Source organism: Molossus molossus, unplaced genomic scaffold (genome assembly GCF_014108415.1).
Source record: "Molossus molossus isolate mMolMol1 unplaced genomic scaffold, mMolMol1.p scaffold_m16_p_32, whole genome shotgun sequence".
NCBI classification, from domain to species: domain Eukaryota; kingdom Metazoa; phylum Chordata; class Mammalia; order Chiroptera; family Molossidae; genus Molossus; species Molossus molossus.
In genome coordinates, this window is record NW_023425369.1 from 546,907 (window position 1) to 566,786 (window position 19,880).

Below are 19,880 nucleotides of genomic sequence, written 5' to 3' on the forward strand. Positions count from 1 at the left end.
AAAGCCCCTTCTCCAGCCCTCGCTCCAGTGCCAAACAGCTCAGTTCTTCCCTGTATGTCTCTTGCGCCCGTGGAGTTGCCTCCCCTCTGAACTTAGAGGGAGAGAGTCTGATAAGTCTGTGCGCGGGCCCTTTAAGGAGCTGCCTGGGGCTCCAGCAGCCTCAACCTCCCTGAGCCTCAGTTCCTGCTGGTTTTTCCAGCCAGAAGTTCTGGGGACTTCTCTTCCTGGCACTGGAACCCTGAGCGGAGCACCTGGTGTGGGACGGGGACCCCTCAGTCCTCAGGAAGGACCTTCCCAGCCGCGGGAGCCTCCTGATTTTTATCCACCACACGTGGGTGTGGAACCAGCCTGTCCCACCGCCGCTTCCGCTGCCGCCCCACCCCTCGCGCCTTGCCCCTCCTACCAGTCTGGAAGTGGCTGCTGCTTTAATTTTGTAGTTGTAGGACTTCATTCAGCTTGATTTCAGGTGGTTTTGAATGATGTAGTTTAGTTGTATCTTTGATGTGGTTGTGGGAGGTCGCGATACCACGTTTACCTATGCCGCCATCTTGACCGGAAGTCCTAACCTGTGTTTTAAACTCTGCATCTGATTGATTGCTTATCTCCATTTTCTTGAATTCTTTTCCTGGAGTTGTGTTCTTATTTTTCATTTGGGATATGTTTCTTTGTCTCCTCATATTGGCTGCTTACCTGTGATTGTTTCTATGTATTAGGTAGAGTTGTTATGTCTCCTAGGCTTTGTAGGGTGGCCTATTGTTGTATGTGTCCAGTGGCACAGTCTCTGATCACTCCAGCTGGGCCCTCAAGGTGCACCACTAGTGTAGACTATCCACCCTTCTGTTGTAATTGAGTCTTGATTGCTATTGGCACATCAATGGGAGGGATTTACTCTGGATGATCAGCTGCAAGGGCTGGCTGTGCCCACTGACCACTGGCCTCTGATTCCCTTTGAGGATCAGCTGTGTGGGGGCCCACCACACAGAATAAGACTTACTTCATTAGGGCTCTGGTACCCACTGAGTCCACTCACTGAATGTGTCACTTGTAGAGGTAGTTGGGTGGTGGTGCTTCAATGTGGTCTGAAGCTGTCCACTGGGTGTGCTAGCTCTGAGGCAAGGCCAGCCACTGACTGTGTTCTATCTGGGGCCACCTGGCATCAGCTACAAAGTGATCTGCTGATGGCTGCTTCTTGTGTTGGGCTTAGAGGTGCCCAGGAAAAGCCAAGTTTTGAACCAAGACTAGCTGCCTCTAGTGCCAGGCCTGGAGCCACTTAACAAGAGATATGGGGCTCACTGAGACCAGATGCTACTTGTTTGAGAGATTTTAGGAAACTCTGAAGCAGGATCCAAGACAGGCCAATCTTATAGTAAAGCCTTTGAAAACAGCTTGGGTTGGCCTGAAAGTTGGGTGGGGAAGGATCTCAGGGAATCACCAGGTTGGGGCAAAAAGTGTGAGCCAGGTTTCTGAAGTCCCAGATATGGCAGCCATCTGCTGCCCCAGGGAAGTGCTCACCAAAGGAACATCAGCCTCTGCCAGCATGTCTATCCAAGAGAAAGCCACCTCTCAAGCCTTCATCCCAAGGCCAAACAGCTCAGTTCTTCCTGTATGTCTCTGGCGCCCCTCAAGTTGCCTCCCCTCCAAGCTTAGAGGGAGCAAGTCTGAGTAAGCCTGTGCATGGACCCTTTAAGAGGAGCTTCCTGGGGCTCCAGAAGCCTCAGCCTGCCTCAGCCTCAGTTCCTGCTGGTTTTTCCAGCCAGAAGTTATGGGGACTTCTCTTCCTGGCACTGGAACCCTGAGCTGAGCACATGGTGTGGGACAGGGACCCCTCACTCCTCAGAGAAGACCTTAGCAGCCAAGGTATCTTCCTGATTTTTATCCACCACACGTGGGTATGGGACCAGCCCATCCCCCTCTGCCTCCTACAAGTCTCTATGTTGCTGCTTCTTTAATTTCATAGTTGTAGGACTTCCATTCAGCTTGATTTCAGGTGGTTCTGAATGATGGTTGTGTTATAATTTTGATGTGGTTGTGGGAGGAGGCAATACCGCATTTACCTGTGCTGCCATCCTGACTGAAAGTTCCTTTTTTTTTTGTAGTGTCTTTGCCTGGTTGGGTATCAGGGTAATACTGACCTTATAAAATGAGTTTGGAAGCCTTCCTTCTTCAATTTTTGAAGTAGTTTGAGAAGGATAGGTATTCTTCTATAAAAGTATGGTAAAATTTACCTGTGTAGGCATCTGTTCCAAGGCTCTTGTTTGTTGGAGTTTTTTGATTACCGATTTAATTTTGTTAGCAGTCTGTTCAGAATTTCTGTTTCTTCCTGATTCAGACTTGGATGATTGTATGTTTCTAGGAATTCATCTTTTTTTTCAGGTTTTCCAATTTGTTGGTATATAATCACTTGTAGTTTTTCCTGATAATCCTTTGTTTCTGTAGCATCAGTTGTCACTTTTCTTTCATTTCTGATTTTATTTGGGCCCTGTCTCTTTTTTTCTTGATGAGTCTAGTTAAAGGTTTATTAATTTTGTTTATCTTTTCAAAGAACCATGTCTTGGTTTCATTGATTATTTCTATTGTTATTTTTAGACGTCATTGCATTTATTTCTGTTTTACTCTTTATTATTTCCTTTCTTCTACTCATTTTAGGTATTTTTTTGGTGGGGTTCTTTTCTAGTTCATTCAGATGTAAGGTTAGCTTGAGGTAGGCCTGTATTGCTATAAATTTACCTCTTTAAATTGTTTTGGTTATGTTCCATAGATTTTAGATCATTGTTTTTATTTTCATTTGTCTCCAGGTATCTTTTGATTTTTTTCCTTTATCTCCTTGTTTACCCATTCATTTCTTAGTAGAATGTTATTTAGCCTTCATGTGTTTGTGCTTTTCAGTTTTCTTCTTTTAATTGATTTCTAGTTTCATACCATTGTGATTTAAAAAGATACTTGATATGATTTGTCTTAAATTTTTGAGACTTTTTTGCCTAACATGTAGTCTATCCTGCCCCTTGCCCCTCCAGCCCTAAGCCCAAAGCTAGTCAATTCAGTTTTATCCATATGTCTCTGGCACTTTTCTTTTTTGTTTTAATCTTCACCCAAGGATATTTTTCCATTTATCTTCAGATAGAGTGGGAAGGAGGAAAAGAGAAGGAGAGAAAGAAACATTGATGGGTTTTCTGTAATTTTAGCTGTAATTTTAATGTGGTCATGAGTGGTGGCAAACATAATGTTTACCTACTCAGCCATCTTGACTGGAAATCCAACTGCTAGCTTCTTGACAATGTCACCGTGTGCTGTTGAATGGGAACAATTTAGTGAGTTTCAGATCCCTGGGCAAGAGAGGGTCTTCTGCAGTGTCCATTATACCCAGGTGTTGGACCAAAGATTTATATCCTTCCCTTTTGCTATTCTACTTGTAGTCTGAAACTGGCAACTCTGTGCTATAGTGAGAACACCTCTTCTTGAATCTTTGTGCCAGCATCTGTCACGGAAGAGGATTAGGCACTTCTCTTGGTAGGGAGACTGTTGTCATCATGAACTGAGGCCTGTGACCTAGTCCCATCACTGAACAGACACTCTACTCAAGAGTAGCTGGTGGGATTCAGACACCCTCTCAGCAGGCTATGCACCTTACAACAGTAGCAAAAGGGAGCCAAGAAATAGCTTGTTTTATAAGATTGACATGATGTGAAAGTATCAGCTATGTTCACCATAAGACCCATTGGAAAAACATTATAAAGGTCATAACTTGTAAATGGTGACAAATTAAAAATCTTATAAGTGAAAAAAGAATTGAACAAGAAAGATATCTTTCATCCATTTAACCTTGAAGCATTCAAGAGTCACTAAATTTAGAGGACTCCTTAAGTCTTACAGATTAATTATTGCCTTTCCCACTCATTAGCACTTGGGCTGTTTTTGCAGTATTCCAGGCAGCACTGGAGCATAAAGTGGGGAACCCAGAAGCCAACCCTGGGGTAAGAAGATAAGTATAAGGGAGGTGATTTAGGAAGGTAAGAACCCCTGGCAGGCATGGGGGAAGCGGCAGGGAAGGGAGACAGCCAATAGACAATGTTACTGGTCAGATACAGCTGCAGGTGACTGAAGCTTAGTTCTGCTGGGGAAACTGTACGCCAGTGTAAAACATACACCTGTAATGGATTTCTCCCAAGGTACCAGGTTGCTGGGCATTTATCCATCTCCTCCCCATCAGTCATTATCTGAGGGCTGCTCTGAGGGGCCATCATCCCTTGCATTTTGGTCTACTCAGCAAGAGGTAAAGGACTCCTGAGCGAAGCAAGAGAAAACCCTCAGGCTGCAAAATGCAGCTCTGGCAGTTCAAAGCGATGGTCTTGTCAAGCAGTGAAGGCTGAGAGATGTGGGGTAGAGCAGCAGCCTATACACAAGCCCAGCCAGTGGAATGGTTTCCAGTGGGGCTATATTTCCTGTGCATGATGGTTATTTTACCACAGTTAAAATAATCAGAAGAACAGAACCAAAACAGGTACAATTTAATGCTTCTGCAGTTATATTTTAGAACAGAATAGGATGATTAACAGATACCAAGTTTCATGTGTTTCAGAACATCCCATTGAAGTCTGCATCTTGAACTATTTTGTAAAATGACAAACATTTACATGATGTAAATTACAGAATGAAACAATGAAATCCTAAAAGATGATGGCAAGTAACACAATGAACAAAGGCCTAGTATGCATAAATTTTCACTTTGTGGACTTCCTTGTCTTCACATTCCCTCTGTTTGTTGTAGTAATAGAAAGTATTGTCCCGTCTCTGAAGTTTCTTCACATATCCTGTCTCTGGCCAACGATCTACCTACACATCAAAAACCAGAATACAGATATTGTCATGCCAGTTCTATTTTATATAATATTTTACTATCAAATAGTTAAAAGTATAAGTCACATCAAAAAGTTAAAGTATAAAATTGCTTTGAAATACTTGAGGTTTTAGAGAGTATTACACACACCCCAAAACTCATCTTAAGTTGCATCCTTTAATAACAAAACACCTAATTTGGTGTTTCTCTCTACATTCTAATTTCTAGGCTTAAATTTATACTCAGTGACCAAGACAGAGGAAACATTTAATATACTCTAAACTTAACGCATATGTCTACAAATGATTTTAAAAACATTATTACCTCCTAATTTTTAAAAGTAATACCCCATGAGGAATTAGGGCTAAGCCAGACCCCATTCTGAGAGCTGACTGTTGATGGCACGAAAGTGACTAAAGAAAGCAGCTAGACTTGACATAAAGGGCCATATGCATTTCCTCACATCTATGTTTCAAGTTTACCTTGAAACTCAATTTTTTTTTTTTTTTTATAGAGTGGGAGGGAGAGAGAGGAAGAGAGAGAGAGAGAGAAACATCGACATGAAGGGACACATCGAGTGGCTGCCACCCGCACGACCAACCAGGGCCAGGGACAAACTGCAACCGAGGGACGTGCCCTTAGCGGGAACCGAACCCGGGTCTCTCCGGACCGCAGGTCGACGCTCTAACCGCTGAGCCAAACCGGCCAGGGCGAAACTCAATTTTTAATAGAAATTTGAGATCATGAATATGGTCCTTGGCAGTCTTTCTTACCACCACCCCCCCACACACACACACACACACATTCTTTCTCGTATGTCTTATTTGTTGGCTTCCTTTATAGTTTGGCCTGATCTAATTTGAACATTTTTCTCCCATTCCTCAGCAGATTCATGTTATGCCCCCTTAATCAAGTCGATGCATTTCTGTGTTTGTTGGATATGTTTGTTTGTTTTTTCTGGATTTTGTGAGATGTACCCTCATTGTCAAAATCTGGTGTTCAGGTTTCCTGATCTAAACCACCAAATCTTGTCCCTCAACACCATCTGCACAGGCAGCTTCACTTCTCACAGTCCCCTCTTAGAAATCATCCTGTTCAATGGAAATCGGAATACAAAGGCAAACACATTGTTAATTGCTAACAGCACATTTTCATTTTCTTCTTTGTCTCATTATCTAGGAAATAGCAAAAATAAGTGACAACACATCTGATAAACTACAGCAAGCTCTCTGACACACAGTGTAGAAAAAAAGTCATAAATTTTATCACTTAGGTCAAGCCTGCCTTTGTAGCTTCCGTTGCCCTTAGCAGAGAAAGAAAGGTGTTCTCAGGACATCATTGACAGCTCTCTTCCTCTGGGAGCCTGTAGGAGGTTCTGTTTCATTTACTAGGGTCTTGAACACCATCTCATGCAGTGAAGAGACAGTATGTACAACTGCTGTTTCCAGAGAACCGCCACAGCCACTTCCTATGGAACAAAGAGCCTCCAAACAGCTACACTGGTTATGTACTCATCATGATTTCATGATTGATTGATTTCATGATTGATTCCTTCCTAGCTTTTCACTTAATCACTCCCATTCAACCAAGGAAATCTTCACTCCTGAGAGAATATGGACTGGAGTGATATGGTCCTCAAATCGAGCTCCCCTTAGGCAGGAGAGCAGCAGCACTAATATCATCCATAAGGGTGAGTGCCTCAGGTCAGGACAAAGAACTTCACTCACACCCTTCAGACTGCTGGTTCATGCCACTCAAGGCAAGCCTTCCTCCCCACCCCACTTATCCTTTAAGGCCCACTGCAGATCCCTCTGGGGGCATGATGCCTTTTCAGAGGATGGTCCCCAAAGGACCAACTGAATTCCTGTGCTTTTTCTTTTAAGGCATATATTTTAACTTATATAAAATTTTATTGTTCTTGTCATTCTCATTCTTCTTCTTCAAGGTATAAGAATAATTAGAGTTATCACTCATTAAGCACTTTCTGTTCACTCAGCCAATTATCATTGAGCATTGCAATGTCAGGCACTTCACACACATGCTTTCATTTCATTCCTGTGACAATTTTCTGATGGAGGCACTGCCATCGCAGTTTTGCAGTTGAGCTCAGTGAAGTTAAGAACCTTGTTTGGGATTACCCAGCTATCAAGGGGAGAGCAAGGTTGCAACCCTTGGACAGACTGGCTGCAAATCCTGTACTCTTCCCACTGGCCTACAAAATTTCTTGAGGTCAGCATGTCCTTCTATTTTTTATTTCCTACAACACTTAGCACAGAAATTTGCACATTGTAGGTACCCAATAAATATATACAACTGAAGTGAAAACCTCTCTATAATTGCCAAGTCACACCACAAAAAGGGTTGTTCTTTCCTTCATCACACACACACACACACACACACACACACACACACCCTTCTCAGGTGCTTTTTGGGACTTCTAATTTAATGGTATTCTTATTGTCCTCTTAAATCTAATTTTACCTCAATTACAACAGTATTGGGGTAGCTGTGCCTATATGATCACATCATCTATATGATCCTAGGCCTTATACCTTTTAGGGGTATCCCAATCTTAAGGCAAGGTATAAAGCTTATTATTATTATTTTTCAAATCTTTATTGTTAGATGTAAAATGTATTACAGATGTTCCACATTTTTCCCCCATTGACCCCCTCCTCCCCACTCCCGCCCCCCTCCTGCCTTTTCCCACACTATTGTCTGTGTCCATTGGTTATGCATATAAGTTCTTTGGTTTATTCCCCCCCCCCCCAAACCCTTTCCCTTTGAGGTTTGACAGTCTAGCAATGAATTTGTACTTCTTAATCTCTTCACCTTTTTCACCCATTCCCCCAATCCCCCTCCCAACTGGCAACCAACAAAATGTTCTCTGTATCTATGAGAATGTTTCTGTTCTACCTGTTCATTTTGTTTGTAGATTCCATTGTCGATAGATATGTATTCATTGCCATTTTGTTTGTTCATATATTTTATCTTTTTCTTCAAAAAGACCCTTCATCATTTCATATAATAACGGTCTGGTGGTGATGAACTCCTTTAACTTTTTCTTGTCTGGGAAAGTCTTTATATGGCCATCGATTCTAAATGACAGCTTTGGAGGATAGAGTAATCTTGGTTGTAGGTTCCTGCTTTTCATCACTCTGAATATTTCTTGCCACTCCCTTCTGGCCTGCAAAGTTTCTTTTGAGAAATCAGCTGACAGCCTTATGGGAACTCCCTTGTAGGTAACTAGCTGCCTTTCTCTTGATGCTTGTAAGATTGTGTCTTTGTCTTGAACCTTTTGCATTTTGATGATGATGTGTCTTGGTGTGGGCTTCTTGGGGTTCGTCTTGTTTGGGACTCTCTGTGCTTCCCGGACTTGTATGTCTGTTTCCTTCACCAATTTAGGAAAGTTTTCTGCCATTACTGTTTCAAACAGGGTTTCGATTTCTTGTTCTCTCTCTCTTCTCCTTCTGGCACCCCAGGATGCGAATGTTGGCACGCTTGAAGTTGTCCCAGAGGCTCCTTACACTATCCTCATTTTTTTGGATTCTTTTTTCTATTTGCTGTTCTGATTGGGCGTTTTTTGCTTCCTTATATTCCAAATCGATGGTTTGCTTCTTGGATTTACATACTCTACTACTGAATCTGTGTAAGTTATTCTTTATTTCAGTTCATGCCTCCTTCAGTTCTGACTGTGCATCCATCATTTCTGACTGGTCCTTTTTTATGCTCTTGAGGCCCTCACTAAGTTCATTGAGCATCCTTATAAGCAGTATTTTGAATTCAGCATCTGTTAGGTTGCTTATCTCCATTTCGCTTAGTTCTGTTCTTGGGGTTTTGTTCTGTTCTTTCCTTTGGGACCTGTTTCTTTGTCTCCTCATTTTGGCTGCCTCCCTGTGTTTGTTTCTGTGTATTACTTAACGAGAGGTATGGGGCTAGCTGAGACCAGATGCTGCTCGTTTGAAAGAATTTAGGAAAAACCTGAAGCAGGATCCAACACAGGCCAATACTATGGTTAAGCAACTGGCAACAGCTTGGGTGGGCCTGAAAGTTGGGTGGGGTGGGGCGGGGCCTCAGGGAATCACCAGGGCAGGGCTACCAGTGTGAGCCAAGTTGCTGGAGTCCCAGATATGGCGACTGTCTGCCGTCCCAGGGAAGGGCTCACCAAAGGAACAAAGGCCTCTTACAGCACGTTTGTCCCGGAGAAAGCCCCCTCTCCAGCCCTCGCTCCAGTGCCAAACAGCTCAGTTCTTCCCTGTATGTCTCTGGTGCCCCTCGAGCTGCCTCCCCTCCAAGCTTAGAGGGAGAGAGTCCGATAAGTTTGTGTGCGGGCCCTTTAAGGAGCTGCTTCGGGTTCCTGCCGCTTCAGCTTCCCTGAGCCTCAGTTCCCGCTGGTTTTTCCAGCCAGAAGTTATGCGGAGTCTCTTCCTGGCACTGGAACCCTGAGCGGAGCACCTGGTGTTCGACAGGGACCCCTCAGTCCTCAGGAAGAACCTTCCCAGTCAAGGTATCCTGATTTTTATCTGCCACACTTGGATGTGGGACCAGCCCGTTGTGCTGCTGCTGCTGCTGCCGCTGCCGCTGCCCCCTCGCGCCTCTGCCCCTCCTACCAGTCTCAATGCGGCTGCTGCTTTAATTCTGTAGTTGTAGGACTTCCATTCAGCTTGATTTCAGTTGGTCTTGAATGATGGTTGTTCTGTAGTTCAGTTGTCACTTTGATGTGGTTGTGGGAGGACACAATACCATGTTTACCTACGCCGCCATCTTGACTAGAAGTCTTTTGAAGCTTATTTTTTAACAGCATTAAAATGTTAATGCTTGTGTTTTATCTATTTAAAAGCTATAGATGATACAGTAATGAAAAATACCTTTCAGTAATTGGGACAGAGAAAAATGTTAGATGTCAGAAGACGGAAACAGTCAGCCCTCTGTATCTGTGGGTTTTAGATCTGCAGAGTCAACCAACTGCTCATCAAAAATATTAGAAAAAAATCAAACAGTTCCCAACAGAAAAACTTGAATTTGCCATATGCCAAGCACTACACTGAATTCATGCAAATGAAGTGATGTGTAGGTATACCCTACTGTAGTCTATCTGAAAATATAGGTCATATGCAAATACTACACCATTTTATATAAGGAACTTGAGCATCCATGGATTTGAGTATCCACAGGGTTCCTGAAAACAATCCCCTGGAATACTGAGGGATGACTGTATATGAAAACCACAATCTTCATTTGATCATTGTTTATAACTTCATTCCTCACTAGCCCTACTATCTGTCAAGTTAATGTCCATTAAATTAAAGGGTTTAACTGCAAAGAAAGAAAACTACAGACCAATATCCCTGACAAACACAGATGCCAAAATCCTTAACAAAATATTAGCTAATCAGATCCAGCAATACATCAAAAAAGTATTCACCATGACCAAGTGGGATTTGTTCCAGGGATGCAAGAATGGTACAATATTTGCAAATCAATAAATGTGTTGCACCACATAAACAAAATGAAATATGAAAACCATATGATCTTATCAATAGATGCTAAAAAAGCATTTGACAAAATTCAGCACCCATTTCAGATAAAAACGCTCAGCAACAAAGGAATAGAGAGATCATATCTCAACATAATAAAGGCCATATATGAAAGACCTACAGCCAACATCATGCTTAATGGGCAGAAACTAAGAACATTTCCATTAAGAACAGGAAAAAGACAGGGATGTCCACTTTCGCCACTCTTATTTAACATAGTACTGGAAATCTTAGCCACAGCAATTAGGCATGAAGAAAAAAATAAAAGGAATCCAAATAAGGAGGAAGTGAAACTGTCATTATTTGCAAATGACATGATATTGTACATAGAAAACCCTAAAGACTCCCATCAAAACTCTACTAGAATTAGCCCTGGCCGGTTTGGCTCAGTGTTTAGAGCATCAGCCTATGGTCCAGAGAGACCCAGGTTCGGTTCCCGCTAAGGGCTCGTACATTGGTTGTGGTTTGTCCCTGGCCCTCGTTGGGTCGTGCGGGTGGCAACCACACGATATGTCCCTTTCGCGTCGATGTTTCTCTCTCTCTCTCTCTCTCTCTCTCTCTCTCTCTCTCTCTCTCTCTCCCCCCTTCCACTCTATCTGAACAAAAAATGGAAAAATGTCCTCGGGTGAGAATTAAAAAAAAAAAAAAATCTACTAGACTTAATAAATGAATTTAGTGAAGTAGCAGAATACAATATTAACATCAAGAAATTGATGGCATTCTTATACACCAACAATGAACTCACAGAAAGAGAAACTAAAAAAAGCAATCCCATCTACCATCATGACAAAAAAATTAAGATACCTAGGAATAAACTTAACCAAAGAAGTGAAGGATCTCTTCACAGAAAACTGCAGGTCATTGAAAAAAGAAATAGAGGAAGATATAAAAAAAAAAAAATGGAAGCATATACCATGTTCATAAATTGGAAAAATTAACATCATTAAAATGTCCGTACTACCCAAAGCAATCTATAGATTCAATGCAATTCCCATCAAAATACCAACAACATACTTCACAAAACTGGAACAAACACTCCAAAAGTTTATATGAAACCAAAAGAGGCCCCCAAAAACCACAGTAATCTTGAAAAAAGAAGAACAAAGTAGGAGGGATCACAATGCCAGATATCAGGTTATATTGCAAAGCTACTGGAACCAAAACAGCCTGGTACTGGCACAAGAACAACCACATAGATCAATGGAACAGAACAGAGAACCCAGACATTGACCCAAGACAATATGCTCAATTCATATTTGACAAAGGAGGCAAGAACATACAGTGGAGTCAAGACAGCTTCCTCAATAAATGGTGTTGGGTAAATTGAACAACTACATGCAAAAAAATGTAGCTAGACCACCAACTTACACCATAAACAAGAATAAACTGAAAATGGATAAAAGATTTAAATGTGACTTGTGAAACCATAAAAATCCTAAAAGAAAATGCAGGCAATAAAATTTCAGACATCATATGCAGCAGAATTTTCACTGTTACATCACCTAAGGCAACAGAAACAAAGGAAAAAATGAACACATGGGACTACATCAAACTAAAAAGCTTCTTCACAGAAAAAGAAGCAACCATTAAAATGGAAAGGGAACCCACTATATGGGAGAGCATCCTTGCCAATGATACATCAGATAAGGGGTTAATTTCCAAAATATATAGAGTACTCACATAACTCAACAAAAGAAAGACAAAGAACCCAATTAAAAAATGGGAAGAACAGAGGAACTAAATAGACACCTCTCCAAACAGGACATCCAAATGGCTAAGAAACATATGAAGAAATGCTCAACATCACTAATCATCAGAGAGATGCAAATCAAAACAACAATGAGGTATCACCTCACACCTGTCAGAATGGCCGCCATCAACAAATCATCAAACAACAAGTGTTGGCGAGGGTGTGGAGAAAAGGGGACTCTAGTGCACTGCTGGTGGGAATGCAGACTGGTGCAGCCACTATGGAAAACAATATGGTATTACCTCAAAAAATTAAAAATTGATCTTCCATTTGACCCAGTGATCCCACTTCTAGGAATATACCCTAAGAAGCATAAAACACCAATCAGAAAGAATATATGTACCCCCATCTTTGTAGCAGCACTATTTACAATCGCTAAGATCTGGAAACAGCCCAAGTGTCCATCAGTAGACGAATGGATCAAAAAGCTGTGGTACATATACACAATGGAGTACTACGCAGCGGTAAGAAAGAAAGATCTCTTATCCTTTGAGACGACATGGAGGGACCTTGAAAGTATCATCCTAAGTGAAACAAGCCAAACAGAGAAAAACAAGTTCCATATGATCTCACTTATTTGTGGAATATAATGAACATAACAGTTTGAGGAATGGGGTAGTCCCAGAGACGCGGAAGCGGGGTACAGACTGACAATCCCCTAAGGAGTGGGAAGGTGGGGGAGGGATGAACCACAGAACTTATATGCATGTATGCATGAACAGTGGACATGGACAACAATCTGGGGAAGGGGCAGGGAGGGAGGGGGAGGGGGGAATCAGTGGGGGAAAAAGGAGAAACATCTGTAACAAAAATTAATCAATAAAAAAAAAAAATGCAGAGGACCTAAAGAGACACCTCTCCAAACAGGACATACAAATGGCCCAGAGACATATGAAAAAGTGCTCAATGTCACTAATCATCAGAAAGATGCAAATTAAAACAATAATGAGGTGTCACCTCATATCTGTCAGAATGGTTGCCATCAACAAATAATCAAACAAATGCTGGCAAGGGTGTGGAGAAAAGGGGACCCTAGTACACTATTGGTGGGAATGCAGACTGGTGTTACCTCCAAAAAATTAAAAATTGAACTGCCATTTGACCCAGTGATCCCACTTCTAGGAATATATTCTAGGAAGCCTGAAACACCACTCAGAAAGAATATATGCACCCCTATGTTCATAGCAGCACTATTTATAATAGCTAAAATCTGTAAAAAGCCCAAGTATCCATCAGTAGATGAGTGGATAAAAAAGCTGTGGTACATGTATACAATGGAGTATTATGCAGCTGTAAGAAAGAAAGATCTCTTATCCTTTGAGACAACATGGAGGGACCTGGAAAATATTATCCTAATCATAACAAGCCAAGTAGAGAAAGACAAATATCATGTGATCCCTTATTTCTGGCATATGATGAACTAAACAAACTGATGAAAAAAATTGACCCAGAGTCATAGAAGTAGGGTATAGACTGACAATCCTCCAAAGAGGGGGTGGGAAGGAAGATATAAACCACAGAACTTATATGCATGTATGCATAACTGATGGACATAGACAACAAAGCTGGGGATGGGGCAGAAGGGGGAGTAGGGTGTCAATGGGGGAAAAAAGAGAAACATCTGTAACAAAATCAATCAAAAAAAATTAAAGGGTCTATTACATGTTAGCTCTGTAATGCCTCCAATTCCTTTTCCTATCTACTTTTAGAGAAAGTATTAAGTAGAGATTAAAGAGTAGAATGAAATAAAAAGAGAAAAATAAAGATCTAAAAAATCCACATGTGAATTAGTCTATAAAAAAATGGAGAGATAATACTAAAAAAAAATAACTAAGCTAATAATACTTTATTGTAAAAAAACCTAAATTAATAGTACTTTGTTGTAACCCCAAATCTGAGCATTAAAACACATTTATGAATACCATATACCATATTCTGTCATATTCCTAAAAACTCTGTCTCCTACTATCTGGTAAATGAATTTTTTTTTAAATCCTATTATAAACTGGTGCCATGTCTAGATTTTCACCGAGTCTTTGTAAAGCCAAGTTATGTCTCGAGTCTGTCAAGAAAGCCTGGGAAGCACCACCAATGTCCGGAGTTGTTCTCTGATGTTTCTTTGTCTCCTATAATCTCCTCATTAAACATAATTTAATCCCTTTACAATTTGTGGTCAAAATTAAAAAGAAACTAGCATTTAGCAGAGCATAGTTGTCCAATAAAAGCCAAACAAGTCTTAACATTTCCACGCTGAGGGACGACCTCTTTCCTCAATCTGCCTCAGTATCACTCCTCTGGGCCTTAGTCTCCTCTTCAATAAAATGAGACAGTTGGAGAAGAATTCCCTTTCATTTATTCTCAGGTTCTTTGCTTTAATACTTTCATCATCTAACAAACCCATTTTGAGTTTAGGTCTGTAGAAGCATAAAACTTACCATAGAAACTTGCTTCACTTGTTTGTATTCTATTTCATCCCGATATCCTGCTTGTTGAAATCTGTACAGATTTTCAATCTCTTCTGACCACTTTTTGGCACGACTTATTGATTTTGGTTTCACATCAGAACTGGCCATGGCTACAGAGATCTTATTACCAATTAATTCTGAAAGATATTAAAACAAAATTAATAGATGACATAATAGTGACAATTTGAAAGTCCCTTTAAGAATGAACAAAATTAGCATTTAAAAATAATTAAGAGAGTTTAGAATCCCACAGACAACAGTATGGTGATTGCCTGAGGGAAGGAGGCGGGGGGAGGTAGAAGGGAGTGTCAGGGGTGAATAAATGATGACAGGAGACTTGACCTTGGGTAGTGAATGCATGATGCAATACAAAGGTGATATATTATAGAGTTGTACACTTGAAACCTGTATAATTTATTAACCAATGTCACTCCAATAAAATCAACAAAAATTAAAAATATATACATATATTAAAATGTAAATATTCAATTCCAAGATTAAGAATGATTCATGCTCTATTTTGGAAATAAAATAAAATAAGCCCTGAAAGATACATAGATAACTTTTCATTTCTTCATCAAATACAATTGCATTCAGAATTATGGAGGGATGTCCTAAAGACTAGATACTAGTTCTGGTGTTCCAGGCAATGGTTTACACATTTCTGAAATCACACATTTATAACTGCTCAGTAGATTGTCAAAATATCCCACCACCCATGCTCACTTTGGCAGCACACATACTAAAATTGAAACAATATAGAGAAGATTAGCATGGTCCCTGCCCAAGGATGATATACAAATTCATGAAGCATTTCATATTTTAAGATAAATAGATATAGATATATATAGATAGATAGATAGATGATAGATAGATGATAGATTAGATAGATAGATGATATAGATAGATCTCACCACCCTTCCATTTGATTACATTCAAAACCTCATCTCCCCCCCCCCCCCAAAAAAAAAAGACTAGTCTTATGACTCTTCTTTTTCTTCTTGCTGGGAAGCAATGGTTTCCTCTTTTTCCATTTCTTAACTGCTTGGAGGCAGCCGGCAGTTCATTTACTCAGGTCTCTTCGGGCCTGCTCCTGTGATAGCCAGAAGCTATACTGATTTTAAAATAATGAAGGAGGTCATTAGTAATCTTTGAAATTCAAATATTTAACTGTAGTTTATATACTTGTCTATTCACCACACTTCTATAGCCAGTTTTTCAAAGACATAATCTTTCACTTGTTTTTTCATTTCTATTTCTTATTATTTTTTTAATCCTCATCCCAGGACATTTTTCCTTTCCTGTTCAGTATAGTGGGAGGGAGAGAGGGGAAGAGAGAGAGAGAAACATCAATGTGAAAGGGACACATCGAGTGGCTGCCACCCGCATGACCAACCAGGGCCGGGGACAAACTGCAAACCAAGGTACGTGCCTTTAGCAGGAACTGAACCCAGGCCTCTCTGGACCGCAGGCTGACACTCCAACCACTGAGCCAAACCGGCCAGGGCTCTATTTCTAATTCATTATGAACATATATCAGTCATTTCACTGAAATAGTACCCAGAATTTCACCATAATCCCTTGAACCCATTTTTCTATTAAAATATGTTTTTAGCCCAGTTTTTCTCAGTGGTTAGAGCAGTGGCCCTCAGATCAAAGGGTCGTGGATTGGACCGCTCTAACCACTGAGAAGATGGGCCAGGGCTAGACCAGTAGGGGGCACGTCCCTGGGTAACAGGTTCAATCCCTGTCGGGACCAGGGCAGTGTGGGAGGCAACCAAAGGATGTCTGTCTTTCTCTCCCCCGCTCTGCCCCTCCCTCCCTCCCTCCCTCCCTTACACTCTATCTGAAAATCAATGGAAAAAATCCTCAGCTGAGGATTAACAATAACAACAAAATGTTTCTAAAACATATCCTTTTCAACATAATGAGTTTTCTATTAAACCTTATAAAGTAGATACTGTAAATGAATTCATATTTTAAAATTTTTTCAATTATAATGACAAATACTAATTATGTTGAAAAGGTCAAGAAATACAGTGAAGTACAAAAAAATAAAAGGCAAAATAAACATCATATAAATTAGAAATATTCATCCTTAATACCAGATAAATATCACCCCAAACATATGAGTTAGAAGGACAGACTTTACAATTTTATTAAAAGGAGTCTTACAATAAATGCTTTAACAAGTGTATGTTTAGCTTTACCTGGATTTAATGGGGCAAAATAGGAAATGGGAATAAAATGGACAGAATTGCTAAGTTTCAGATAAATGTTCCTTTTATATAAAAGATGTAGCCTAAAATTCCCTCAGTGGTTAATAAAAAATATAATGAAGACTGAATTATTTGAACTCCATGTATAAATCTCACACAAATACTGATTCACTCTTATCTATCAACAATAAGAAAATTAGTCTTATGCTTCCTCCTACCTTTTCTAGCTTTTTGTTACATTACTTATTTAACATTCTAAAGTTGTTTGGACTTAGCTCCAGATTTAAATGCATTGAAATGCATCTGAGTCACACAGTTCTTACTCTGATCAAGGTAGCAACTACTTAAGTGCATATATCATTAGTATTGTTTTTGTACTTTTTGCAACAACTCACTTGTTGGTCTTATCTATTTAGTATGTAGATAAGTATATATGCATATATATATGCAAAATATATAAATGCATACCAACATATATATTGATTCAACCAAAAAAATTAAAATATTTGACATTTTGAAAACTTTTGGTTTTTATCAATTTAGATTCAGGTGCATGTTGCATTTTAAGGCACTGCATTGTTATTGTATAAATTTATGTAAAATTTAGAATACCTGACAAGGCAATAGATAAACCATATTTCAGTGAAACCCTTGTGCTTCGATTCTTTTTTTCCTCAAATATGTTTTCATTCATTTTAGAGAGAGAAGGGAGAGGGAGAGGGAGAGGGAGAGAGGAGAGGGAGAGGGAGAGAGAGAGGGAGAGGGAGAGAGGAGAGGGAGAGGGAGAGAGGAGAGGGAGAGGGAGAGGGAGAGGGAGAGAGGAGAGAGGAGAGGGAGAGAGGAGAGGGAGAGAGGAGAAGGAGAGGGAGAGGGAGAGGGAGAGAGGAGAGGGAGAGAGGAGAAGGAGAGGGAGAGGGAGAAAGGAGAGGAAGAGGGAGAGAGGAGAGGAGAGAAACACTGAACTCAAAACCTGGGCATGTGCCCGACTGGGAATCAAACCGGTGACCTTTCGGTGTATGGGATGATGCTCAACCAACTAAGCCACACCTGCCAGGGCTGTCCTACAATTCTATTTATTTAAATGTGGGGTTCACTGCTTCATTGCTGTACAACATACTAAATAGATAAGACCAACAAGTGAGTTGGACATATGGTACAGCCCAATAATCCATTAACATATATGATTATAGAATATATATTCCATAGGAAAAAAGACACAAGAAACATGAAATGAAAAAAGGTGCTAATTCACTTTGTTAAATACATTTTCGAAACTAGTCATTTTTTATATCAATTTAGTGGCTTTATTTCTTTTACAGATGAAGCACATTTTCTAAAAGTAATGATACAATCTTAATTTTTGTTTTACCCAAATCATTTTTGCTTAACTCATATTCATTCAAAAAGCATTTTCCGAAGGTCATCTATGTAATTTTTGTCACTTTCAAATAAAACAATCATGCCAACTGTACATAGAAAAATGCTACATTTTTATACAATAGGTGAAGGGGGTCAAAAAGTAAAAAGAAAAAATAAATATGGTGCATTACTAACCAACACCAGAAAAAATAGTTTTCACATTTTTTTATATGTTTGTCTCCCCTCATCCATGGGGAATACTTCCCAGACCCCCAATGGCTGCCTGAAAACTGGATAGTACTAAACCTCATATATACTATGTTTTTTTCTGTTATGCAGACATCTATGATAAAGTTTAATTTATAAATTAGGCATAGTAAGAGATTAACAATTAATAATAAAATAGAAAAACTATAGCAATATACTGTAATCAAAATTGTATGAATGTGATCTCTCTCTCTCTCTCTCTCTCTCTCTCTCTCTCTCTCTCATTACTGATCAGATAACCAAGAGGGCTACTAAGTGACTAAGGGGCAGGGAGCATATAAATGTGGAGATACTGGACAAAGAAATGATTTACTTACTGACTGGGATGGAGCAGGTGGCAAGAGATTTTATCACACTTCTCAGATCGAAATGCAATTTAAAACTTATAAATTGTTTGTTCTGGAATTTTCCACTTAATATTTTCAGACATGGTAGACTGCAGGTAACTGAAACCATGGAAAACGAAACTACAGATAAGGGGGCTACTGCAATTATTTTGTGTGTCTGTATATTATCAGTTCAGATACTCTGAACATAAATTTATCAGGGGTAAAGCATATGAAACATAAGGAAAGGAGGAGCAGGAGTCTGCAGGAGAAGTTTTTACACCACCATGTGCACCTGACACCTGTGAATGGAAAAAGAGATGGAAGTATTGGGTGGGAAAAGCTTCAGATTGCAAGGCAGCAAGCTCTAAGAAAGTCTTAGGCCGACAGGGAAATCCAGCACAAAAAATTCCTGTGGAGGACTCTTGCCTCAGAAAAAGATGGTCAGGCCTAGTACCACCACCATTTCCAATTATTGACTGAGAGCTACTGGAGAAGAGCTTAAATTCAGTTCAAGTGCTGCATTAGATCCCAAAGGCAGGGGAGTAGTCAGATAACTGCAGGAGCAGCAGGTTGTTTCTTGTAGGAAGAGCTGAGAAGTACATCTTCATGGCTGCTCCAGTCTGACTTGCTAAAATGCTGAATTCTTCTAAGCCATAGATCAAGTCTGTAGTTCCAGCTTTAATTATAATGCCTGAAACTCAGTAACTGCTCAACTAATGCTTGGTGAAATGACACGTTTAAATGCAGTATGGCAAGTCAGGCATTATAGATGCAAAATGTATAGAAACATGTCGTTTGATTATATAAATCTTATAAAAATATAAATGACACTATTAGTAACAAGCCCTGGGCGACATAGGAAAAAGTACAAACAGAAACTGCTAGAGGAACATAAATCTTACACAGAATAGGCCCCAGGGAAATTCTAAAGGTCTGGCAAATTCCACATTCCCAAAGACATCTGGATAGTAGACTTGTTATAGCTCCACAGAAATTAACTTATCTGTGTTTGGACCAAGCTAGGATAACTACTGAGATGAGAATGATAAATAAGGCCTGTAAGTGTGGCTCAATGGATTGAACATCATCCCATGGACTGAGAGATTCTGATTCAATTCCC

At 40.1% G+C, this 19,880-nt stretch overlaps 1 protein-coding gene and 1 non-coding gene across 2 annotated transcripts; one reads left to right on the forward strand and one right to left on the reverse strand.

The window, feature by feature from the left end:
- Positions 1–4,701: 4,701 nt before the first annotated feature.
- On the reverse strand, positions 4,702–14,694 carry MEIG1 (meiosis/spermiogenesis associated 1). Its single transcript, XM_036281204.1, has 2 exons — positions 14,557–14,694; positions 4,702–4,830 (listed from the first exon to the last, which is right to left on the reverse strand). Exons 1-2 carry the CDS (start codon positions 14,692–14,694, stop codon positions 4,702–4,704), a joined length of 267 nt encoding a protein of 88 aa, XP_036137097.1.
- Positions 14,695–15,304: 610 nt separating this feature from the next.
- LOC118643245 lies at positions 15,305–15,411 on the forward strand. Its single transcript, XR_004961975.1, has one exon. It is a non-coding gene; the product is annotated as a U6 spliceosomal RNA (small nuclear RNA).
- The last annotated feature ends 4,469 nt before the right edge of the window (positions 15,412–19,880 follow it).

What these genes read in the sequence shown, in the direction of transcription:
- MEIG1 (XM_036281204.1), bottom strand. Translation starts at nt 14,694, where the DNA reads ATGGCCAGTTCTGATGTGAAACCAAAATCAATAAGTCGTGCCAAAAAG. An exon ending in AAGTGAAGCAAGTTTCTATG is followed by an intron (nt 4,831 to 14,556) that starts GTAAGTTTTATG and finishes TTTGATGTGTAG; the next exon opens with GTAGATCGTTGGCCAGAGAC.